Source organism: Corvus brachyrhynchos, unplaced genomic scaffold (assembly GCF_000691975.1).
Source record: "Corvus brachyrhynchos isolate BGI_N302 unplaced genomic scaffold, ASM69197v1 scaffold164, whole genome shotgun sequence".
Classification (NCBI taxonomy): Eukaryota; Metazoa; Chordata; class Aves; order Passeriformes; family Corvidae; genus Corvus; species Corvus brachyrhynchos.
Window position 1 is genome coordinate 619,838 of NW_008237426.1, and position 10,723 is coordinate 630,560.

The following is a 10,723-nucleotide window of genomic DNA, read 5'->3' on the forward strand; positions in this document are numbered from 1 at the left end:
GGCTTAGGCTTCTGAGCCGCCCATCGACCCACCCTCTGAGTCTGCCTCTTCGGGGAACTCGATCCAGGGGATGGGCTGGGATTGATTGGCATTATGCAGCCCCAGCCCCTCAGTGGGCTGGGTCACACCAACACACACCCTGGGGTGGCAAACGAAATATATCACAAACTCCGCAGCTGTAGGAGCAGCTGTGGGGTGTCAGGGTTGGCACAGGGTGCTGGATTAATGTGTATCAAAAAAGCCCGAAGCAGTAGCAGAGAAAGCAGCGGTGCTGGGCAGCGGCAGCTGCTGCACAGGTGCCCTCCAGGAAGGCGAGAGGGGGTCAGAGTCCCGGGTTTTTCCCTTGAGGCACCTGAACAAATGGTGAGGGTCCTTTCCAGTTAGGTAGGGTGTTAATGAGGTCCCAGTTCAAAAGCTGCTCTTACGAGCAAAGGCTGACCCACAGTAAGGAAAAAGCAGTACAAGGCTGGACTCCACAGTGGTAGTGAATTTTCCCCCACAGTAGCAGCAACTCGACCATTCCCCTCCAATCCGAGAGCGAGAGAGTGAGCGAGGAGTAGAGCCCAGCCCCTCACCCCCCAGCCAAAATCTGGAGGTATCTGTGCCCTTCCCAAGAGAAAACCCCCCATCTAAGAGAGTAGCCAACTGCACCCTTCCCCCTCCTTGGCCACTTCTTTTGTGGCCACTTCTTGTGCCACTCTTAGGCAACAGATGGGACAAAATTCCCTGACAGAAAGAAAAAAACCAGTAATCCTAATCTTCAACAGTGGAGCTGCTGGGAGCTGGGGAGCTGGATGGTTATCCCTGTAATGGAAAAGCTGGAGTGAGCCATCATCGAAGGTATGAGGCAAAAAGAGATGAGGGACTGTGTCGGTAGCTTTGGGGCGAGGACATAATTCCCAAGATTGGCTGTGTGAGGAATGAGACTTAAGGAATGAGGCTTCTGCCCACAGTACTGTCAGGCAATGGGACTGAGCTGCTCACCTGTAAAAATGTCAGGAGAAAACAATCAGCATCATACAGCTCACGTGTGTAGGTAGGGCTGGCAGTCAGTGCTCACACCAGTGCCTGCGCTCCCAGAGGGGCCTCTCGATGCCAAGTCATGTGCTGGGCACAGGAATGTGAGCTAGGGAACCCACACATAGCCCCCTGCTTGCTGCTCTGCTTTGGCTGCTCCAGCCTGGAGACTCCAAGGCACCCATGAAGCCCAGGAGCCTCCTGAGAGCGTGCAAAGAGACAGGAGCAAACAGATACTCGTCAGATTTCCCATTCCCACAGCAGCTCTTGCCAGGGAGCCTCATGAACGGGGTGTTCCTTTGTGTTGCAGGTGGTGAGCTCAACCAACGGGGAGCTGAATGTGGATGACCCAACAGGAGCACACTCCAACGCGCCCATCACAGCGCAGGCGGAGGTGGAGGTGGTGGAGGAAGCTAAGTAAGTTTCCTTTACAACAGGCTTTCCACTGGTTGGTCATTAATCCTTCTCCTGGGAAGCGAGTGGGGACGTTTTTGTGTGGCAAAGTCCTCAATGCTCGTGTCCCGTGCCCTTTTCCTTGCATATTGCTGCTTTTGTGCATGGTGCCTTCAGTGCTGCTGCTGCTGCTGCTTCTCTTTGACACTTGTCATGCCTGGAGAACATAACTTTTACTCAGAGCATGTATTGCCAGATAGACATTTCAGGAGCACAGATACCAAAATACCAGGAGCTGATCTCAGGAATCCCAGTGAGTGTCCCCCATTGCAGAGGGAGAACGCGCTGTGCTCTCATGCTGTGAAAGTAGGAGTAGCTCGAGACAGCTCAGCAAAGAGATCAGTGGTCTGAGAGCTGTCACTTCATTTCTGGCTGTGAGAGATGGGTGCCAGGTATCCAGTCTGGAAGTGACTCCTGCAGGGATGGGTAGTTCTCCCTGGGGTTCTCTTGGTCCAGCCCTGTAAAAGCTGAGTGAAAGGAACCAGAAGCAGCTTGTGGAGGAGGAAGTGCTCCCTCTAAGCTGACCTCTCCTGTAGCTTGTGGTCAGAAGTGAGAGCTGCTGTCAGAGCTGCTGCGTTGACCATTTTGGCTCCTGTCCTGCATCCAGCACCATCGTGTCACCTTCTGCACCTTCTCGCTGCCTCTGAACTAAACCAGGACCTGTCACTGCAGGGTCCGCACAGAATTCTGGCGCTCTCCAAGCGAGGGGCCAATAGGCCCAGGGCTGACTTTGAACAGGTTGGTGCTGAGACGTGGCCCAGCTGCCTGGTTATTATTTCACTGGGTGATAGTGGTGCCACTTGTCCCCCACTGTTTACCTCAGCCTTTGCTGGCACTTCTGGGTGAAGAGGAAAAGTGGCGGGTGCGAGGAAGGGTGTATTGGATGGAAAAGGTCCCTAGGTATGTGTCATCTGTGCTGGTTGTCCTGAAGGTCTTCGCTCTCTATTCCCCAGTCCCTTGGGAAGCGCGTGTGTGGGATCTTGCTCACTGGTAGAAGCCACAGACAAACCTTCTCCTCCCAGCCCAAGAAGCCTCGGATTTGGTGCAGGCTCCTCATCAAGGTGGCAGGGAGGGGGAGATCTTGAGGAGCAGCTTCCAGAGTGGTCAACATTCCTCTTAGATATGGGTTGTGTGGCTGGCAGAGACCATCAGTTTGGCGTCATGGGCTCTGAAGGGGGTCGCCCCAGGCATGCGGCTCCTAGGATGGGGCAGACTGTCACCCTCAACAGTTCTGATCCAACAGCCCAGTGCAAGGAAGAACCAGGAACGTCTCCAGCCCGTGTTCGTGCAGTGAGGCCAGGTCCAGCTCGCACTCTGTGTACAGGGGAGACGTCAAGGCAGGTGGGAAGGAGCTGTGCCACCCAGGCCCTGTCCCACAGCACATGGAGCTGTCCTGTCTCTCTCCAACCCTTGTTTGTGGGCTCCCAGATTGGTTTTGGAGGTGCTGGGAAGCAGAGCATAAGCTGCTTTGCACTGACAGGTTTGGGGTCTCTTGTAATTCCCAAGCGTAGATCACTTCATTCTGCTTGCCACAGGGAGGACTTTGTCTTTCCTCACATCTCTGATCACAAATCCCCTCAGGCACACAAGAAGAGCAAAGGATTTTGGGATTCTGCTCTGCAGAACAGGGTGCCAGAGAGAGCTGGCAGGAGCTGGAGCTGGAGCTGGGCTCTGTGTTTTGAGATGGGCTTTCCCTGGCACTCCACAGGCAGAGCAAATGCAAATGCTTCTGCTTGGAGTGTGCTGGAGAAAAGCTCTGGATTCTGGCTTGTGGGTTTCGCTGGAGGGCAGGTCCCAGGTGTGGATCCATCATCAGGCCCTTCTGCTGCTGGAGCTGCAGGGGACAAGAGCAGATGGTGGCCCGGAGTCCCTTTCTGATCCCAGCCCCAGATAAGAACCTGACGGGGCTGGTGCCTCTGTGGAGAACGGGTGTTTGTCGGAGGCCTCACGCCCACGGAAGAGGTGGCGAGGACAGAGTGGTGTGAGTGCTGGGGCGGGCGGCGGGCAGGCCTGGTGTGTGTCTGCCACTCTGCACTGCATGTTTGCATGGCTGCGGTGACTCGCTTCCATCCCACCTCTGTGAACTAATCGCTCTTTCTTCCTTTCTGTGTTTTTTCTCTACACTCTCTGTAGCTGCCTGAAAATGCTCAACTTGTGGTGAGTCCCTCTCTCCAGTCCACATGCAAGGGGGAGCGGACCAGACTAGACTGGGGTTGGCAAAACCAAACCCACCAAACGCTAAAAAGGCACAAAGTCAAAGCCAACCCAGAGCTGTTTTGATTTTAGGACCACGTGCAATATTGGGGAGGGCATGGGCTGTGTCCAACCGGCCACACTAGGCTGAGGGATTCAGCTAATCTCTGAATGGATGGATGCAAAATCGGATTTTAATCCTTTCCTATTTGGCTTTCCATCTCCCCCAAACGTTTACGTCCGTGAGCAGATGATGCCTGATGGAGTTGGGCAGAGTCGGGCCTAAGCTGGCTGAGCCTCTTGCAGGAATTCCTCACGCAGACGGTTACAAAGGGAAAACGCTGCACTGGGTAACGAGGAGAGGGGCCAGCCGCTTCCTTGGAAAGTCTCTTCTTGGAGAAGCACAGGCCAGAGAGCATGGAAGGACAAGGCCAGGGAGTCCTCATTAGTAACAGAGCCCCTACTCAGAGAGGGTAGGTGGGAGGTGGCTCCTTTCCACCCAGCTGAGGTGCAGGTGAATGGGCTTCTCCAGGAAAGAAGGGGTGGAAAGGTTGGGATTAGCACTGGTCCAAGCCCAGCTTGGGGCTTTATCGGGGTTTTGAAGCTGCAGCTGTAGTGTCTCAGTCTCAGGTTGAACCAGGAGGAGCCCCTTGGGGAAACCACGTACCCAGTAAGTGGAGGACCAAGCAGATACTCAGATGAGTTTGTAGGCGCCAGGGAGGACTGATGGGTGGGAATTGCCACAGAGTGAGGGGACCAAGCCCGTGTGCGGCGAGGAATGTCCTTGTTGGATGGGAGACTGACTCTGCCCTGCTCTCCATAGGCATCGCCTCCAATACCTCTGGCATCTCTGGCTTCTCTGTATGTCATAGTCTGGGGCTGTTCTCTTGGGCATCGTCTGCATGCAGAGAGATCACGTTCTGTAATTGTCAGCCTGCCTTATCCTTTTATTTTGGTGTTTTGCCTCTGCCTGTCTGAACTGCCAGGACTTCCTTTCCTGAACCCTTCCCTGGACCTCTGAGTAAGAGCCTAAAAAGACAGTCACAAGGAAAACCAGCCAGCAGTCAGTCAGCTCCCTTTGTTCAGTGCCCAAGGAGTCGAGTGCTGCTCAGCCCCTTCTTCCCTTACCCGCTGCATGCAAAGCCATCACTCATGCATCCTCCATCCTCTCCCTGTGACGTCCCCCTTACTCACCATCGCCCAAGCCATGAAGGAAGGTGGTGGCTACTGTGGGAGAGAAATACTGTGACAGGCTAAAGCAGGAGATGGGGGCAGATGGCCCAGGACAACAAAATGCCAGAGCAATGCCGTCCTGGGGCGGGGTTCCAGCCTTGGCTGGGGGTGCTGAGGTGGCACACAAACACCTCAGGGTGGGTGGGCAGCAGTGGAGGCACCACTTGCCCTGCAAGGTCAAGGGCTTTGCATTTCTCCTCATCCCACATCCAAACCGGGCCTGTTCAGGAGCCTAGAGACAAATCATGGACATCAGTCCATGCAGTGGGAGGGGTGCCTCCTCTTGGGGAGGGCTATGGGAGCTCTCCATGTCACAGGGGGAGTTGTTTGTTCTCCCAAGCAGTCCATCTGTGCTGGCAGGCTCCGCCCACAGCAGGTGGTGCTCACCCATCGCTTTTGCACCCCGGAGTGAGGCTCCTGCACCCAGGGACAAGCATCTGGATGAGAGTTCCTCCAGCTCTGAGAGGACAGGGGTATAATGCTGACATTCCATGAAGGACCCAGTGAAAAATAGTATGGAGAAGATGTTAGAGTGGTTTGGAATGTTTTTAGCCTGCAACAGATGGTTGTAGGAAAAAAAGGTCTTTGCATCCTCATGTTTGAACAACACTCTCAGGCACATGGTTGGATTCTTGGGGCTGTATTGTACAGAGCCAGGAGTTGGACTCGATGATCCTTGTGGGTCTCTTCCAACTCAGGATCTTCTGTGATTTAGTGGTCTACTCTGGTTGCTTATCCTGGCATCCTTTCCAGCAGCCTGGAAGAGCAGTCTTCCAGAATCACCCGGGCTTCTCCAGGGACAGCTGTCCCAGCAGATGGAGAACTCTCACAGAGGTGCAGAGAATTCCTGACCGTGGGCTGAGGGTAGAAAGGTAGATACATGTTCAACACCAAGGAATCCTGTAGGAAGCCAGCAGGAGTATAGGATCTGGCCAACTGCTCCCAGTGTATCCCACAGGGAACCCACCGCTCCTTACGGTTCAGCTGCGTTGGGCGTTCCTCTCCCCACCTCAGCCTCCACTCTCCATCCTTCTTGCTTTCCCACATCCTGTGCACCTCCCTCGCATCGGATGGGGGAAGAAGCAGGGGTTCTGCATCCCAGCACTGAGTGATTGATCCGAGGTGGAAGCTCTGGTTATCGTGAAAGGTTCAGTAAAGAAACCTGGTCCCTGAGCCAAGGTCTCTTTGGAACTTGTTTTTTTAGTGAACGGTGGTGAAAACTAAACTTCTCATGGCTGGGAAGAGCAGCCAGGGCTCGCCATCCCAGTCCACTTCCTCTGGGGTGTGACAGGGGGAGTGGAGCACCTGGGTCCCTGTTTTACTGCTTTCCCAGATGGCTCCTTGTGTTGCTGCTCCAGTGGAGCCTGGGAGGGAGAAGCCCGGCCAGCACTGTGGGGCCTGGCAGTGGGACACCCCAGCTGGCCGTGGCTGGTCTCCCAGTCCGGGCTGGTGGTGTCATCCACCCACCAGCACCTGCCCCCCGTACCGGCAACGTGGTGGGGCCTGGGCCGGGCGGGCAGAGGTGCTGTTGCATGAGGACAGGCGGGGGGATGGTGGGCACATGGCGGGGACATCGCAGGGTGCCAGGCGCGGGGCTGACTCTCCTTGTCCTTTGTGCCCCAGGTGCTGCTGCTTCTTTAAGAGGAAACGGAAGAAGACGGCTCAGCGTCACAAGTGACCGGTGCCTCCTGGGCCTTGCAGGAACCACCATGCCTGCAGCTCCTGCCCTGTCTCACTGCAAGGGGCTTCTCTTTAGGAGGGAGGATGAGGAGGAGGAGGCATAGGAGGAAGAGAGAAAAAAAAAAAAAAAAGTGACATTTTAAACCAAAAAGAGAAGAAAACGTTCCAAAACAAACCACTCTGGGGTGGATCTGCTGAATGGTCTCCCTCGTTCACTCCAAGCCTGAAGCTCCTTTTGGGACCAGGACTGTGGCTGGCTCAGGTCTTGGTCGCCCTGGGAGGGGGGCTGGCTGGCTGACCCTCCTTCCTGTTGTTTACGGCGAAGGCATCGTTCACACAAACCTGAGGACTGTGCTTAGTTCCTGCTCACTTTCCTCCCCTCCCTCCCCTGCACTCTGCTCCTCTGTCCTCCTCCCTCCTTAATTTAAGTGAAGAAATCCCATAGGCTCGATTGGCTGTGGAGAGGGCAGGAGGATGCGGGGCAGGCAGGAGAGTTGCTGGGAGAAGGGCCTGACTGCTGCAGCAGGAAGAGACAGGTTCCCTCTATGGCTCCTTGGGAACAGTTACACTGTAATGTGCAAGCTGTGAGAAATTTGCAATCTACTGTTCCAGTTAGGGTTTTTTTTCCGGCTCCCTTGACACCTCCCTCCTCTGACAGTAACAGAGCAGTGTGGATTGTTTTAAAGAAGCTGACGTCGTTGCACTTTTTATTATTTTTAGCATTTACAGATGCACATTGTATCTGTGGATCTCTGCGTGGCCGCGCCAGCGCAGGCAGACATCCAGCGGGGAGGACGGTGGGGTGCATGGAATGCCCCTGAGTGGGGATGCCCAGGACCCTCGTGCCAGTCTGGGGCTCCCGACACCCACCCTGGGCCATGCGCTGAGGAAAGCATACTTGAATTTCCAATCACCCTTCCTAGCTGCCAGTGAATGTCCTTTCCATGGTTTCCTACACCGTGCCTGACCCAGCGGGCCGGGAGACACTAGGCTGTCACCCAACGTGGGCCAGAGGGAACAGCACTGGCTTTGCTGATCCTGATGAATTTGTGCTGGTTTAAGAGGTAGATCAGGATTGAGGTTCCTGAGAAACAGCCATTTCCTGAAGCCTGGGCATTTCTCGGTGTGGGCAGCCAGGCAGCCTTCCCAAATCCCTCCTTGGGGTGATTGGGAACCTTCTGCAAGAACACATTAGTGGGAGCAAAGTTTCCCCAGCAGGGGAGAGGATACTTCATGCCTTAACACTGTTGCCATCTCCCGATGGTCAGATAGGTTTGACTGGAATCGCCTTCACATCCTCTCTGTGAGCATGGGGCAGGCGCAAGTTCTGCACCCCCGGAGCAGCCACGGTTCTCCTGCACCACTTTGAGCCAAACCAATAGCAAGGAAAGGGCTTGGGGTGCTTTTCACACCCAGAAAAACAGTGAAATCTTGCATCCAACTGCAGCGTTGCCCAAATTGGAGGAGATGAGGCTGCCAGGGGTTACTGGAAAGGTGGCAGGGCTGTGAGAGAACTCAGGCAGCTTTGGGGAGGTTGTGAATAGGTTCCTTCGACTTTGTCTTTCCATGTGTGACACCAGACCAGGCTGGAACTGCTCATTTGTCATAAAGTTGGGCCTGGCTTACCCCAAAATCCTAGAGAGCATGAAGGGAGGAAGTGGAGAGACTAGATCTCATTATCATTTATTCAGTTTAATGATAATCTGCGTAGCTTGGAGTTCACAGAGTGGCATTGCCAGGAGGTTCAGTTTCCCTGGCTGGGTAGGAGCAGGCTTAGAGGGCAGGAGATCAGCCTGGGCAGCAAGCTCTTGGCTTGCTCCTCACGCATTCCTGAGTCAGGCAGACACTGGTGTGGTGCCAGGGTGGAAAAGCCTCACTCCTGGCTGGGATCCCCACACGGCATCTGTTCTCCATTCTCCGCCGCGTTCTCTCCATGCCTTATCCCAACAAGCGCAATGGAGGCGCGGAGCCCTCGGTTCACGCGTGCACCTCCTTCCCCTTAGCAAAGCACTTTTCCTCCAGCCGGGCTGTGGGCCGGGGTGGGAATGGGGCAGGAAGGGCACCGCTCACCTCCCGCAGGCATGTGCCAGGCGTGCGGCCCACTCCCCTCCTGCCACAGGGAGGATGTGGCCATGGTCACATTCCACCTTCCTCTTCCCAAACTCCTCCGCTGCCAGTGGCTCCCAGAAGCCGCATCTCTGGCACAGGCATTCCCCTCTCTGCTGTAGGAAACCATGGTTTGGCATCTTGGGAGGGGGGTCCAGGGGCACAGGCGCTCCCCGGGGAGCTGCCCTGCCCGCTGCCGACGGAGCCGGGCCCTGAGACACTTCTGTTGCTGCCCTCCCAAGCCCCACTAAGTGCCTGTCACCAGAACTCGATTCCTTCTGCATCTCCTGCCGTGTTTGGTCATTCCTCGCTGCCTCCGCTCAAGGAGCAGCTTGTAGTTGCAGCATATGTAAGTGTTTGCAGGGTGAGGGAGGGTGGGGGGGAAAGGGGCCATCTCAACAGGTTTTGTTCTTAAATGTTTTTTGGTTTCTTTTGTTTCGGTTTATTTTTTTGTTTTGGTTTTTTTTGTTTTTTTAAGTGAATGTATTTGATTGTTTAGAAACTTTCCTGACCTTGTTTTTAAGTGGGTTGGTTTGAAAGCTGTTTCATGGTGACCCACTACAGCTTCTCTCCGGAGATACGGTGTTCTTTTAATCCTACAATGATGTGTTTGTAGGGGAGGACTGTCCCCCCACGGCATGCTGGTAATGCTCACTTGTACCAAGCCCTCTTGCACTATAATCGTACGTTGGACTCTTCAAAAAAGGGCAAAGATGTGGGGTGGCTTTTTAACAAAAAAAAAATCAAAAAAAAAAAGAAAATAAAGCAGGTTAACAGCAGGTCCTGTGCTTGAGGGAACCACGGTCCCCAGGGAGCTTGGAGGTGACGAGGAGAGCCAGCCATGCTGTGGAAGGACGTAGGGCATTAACCTGGGCAATCCCTCCTCTCCTTGCCGGGAGTGGTCAGCAGCCGGGAGACCCCGGGCAAGGGGAGGGCTCTCGGGGGCTCCCTGCGCGGGTGCCCCCGACACCGCTCTTGGCCTACCAACGTTGCGATGCAGTCTTCTGAGGTATCAAGTGAGATGATTATTATTTTTTTTCAATAAAACATTGCACTGCTGCATTGTTCTCCATTAATAGATGTATTTATTACCTCAGCCTGACCACGGCACTTGTGTTTTGTTGTCCTTTGGCTCTGCTGGGCACTTGTGTCACCCTCTGCTCCCCTTGGAGGGGGCAGCGCATGGGTGAGACCTTGTAGAGGACCTCAACACTTTGTGCTTTACAGCCATGGGCAGTTCAGCCCCATGGAGCTCGGCCAAGGTGCAGTGGCACTGATTTCCCTTCTCCCTGGGCCAGCACATTCCCACCTCAGCTGTGTCCTGGAATGCAGGATGCCTTGTCCTGAGGCAGCCCTTGAGAGGGACCACAGGGAGAGGGGTACTGGGACCTGCCCCCCTGGCAAGGCTGTGGGATAAAAACTGCAGGAAGGAGTGAGAGAAGCCCAAATTCCTCTTTAATACTAGGAGAGGTCAGGCTGGAAGTACACAGGATTGTCTGTGGTGTTGCAGGTGTCCACATTCAGCTTAGCACCATCACTGAATGTGTCACTGCCCATGGCAGAGATTGGACCTGTGAAGATCTCTTCCAACCCAAATCAGTCTGAGATTGCAAATCCTGGTGTTAGCTGCACATGTGGGAATTAGGTTTTCATCAGGTCTGGGTCAGTGTCAAGCCCCAAAAAGATAAATCTTAAAGGTGGAGATGCGGGTTCCAAGGTTCAGGGAGAGAACATTGAGGTTCATCTCCTTGTCAGACTACACATGTGCCAAGACAAATTTTTGGGAACGGGAAATGAAAACTCATGCTAAAAATTGGACATTTAAGGCTGGGAATTAAGGGACAAAATGTCACACACGAGAGATCACTGTGGAGCAGGTTCCAAGCATGGGAACACCTCGGTTCCAGTGCGGGTGTCTCTGTGTGGGGCAGTGCCAGCTGCTCTCAAAGGTGGTTTGGCCCTCGGGTGGCATCTTTTTAACGCGACTGCTCAGACATTGACCCGCAGCCATTTGGCTCGCCGGGGGCTCGGCTCGTCCTCC

At 54.5% G+C, this 10,723-nt stretch overlaps 1 protein-coding gene across 4 annotated transcripts in view; it reads left to right on the plus strand.

The window, feature by feature from the left end:
- CSNK1G1 (casein kinase 1 gamma 1) overlaps positions 1-9,758 on the plus strand; it is an 89,765-nt gene extending 80,007 nt beyond the window's left edge. For 3 of the 4 annotated variants that reach the window (XM_017731103.1, XM_017731104.1, XM_017731105.1), the window contains exons 12-14: positions 1,328-1,434; positions 3,604-3,627; positions 6,520-9,758. In XM_017731103.1, the coding sequence (XP_017586592.1) occupies positions 1,328-1,434; positions 3,604-3,627; positions 6,520-6,574 (186 nt within the window). In that variant the 3' untranslated portion in view covers positions 6,575-9,758. The remainder of the gene's footprint in view (positions 1-1,327; positions 1,435-3,603; positions 3,628-6,519) is intronic. The other variant, XM_008631254.2, reaches the window with a different exon arrangement.
- The last annotated feature ends 965 nt before the right edge of the window (positions 9,759-10,723 follow it).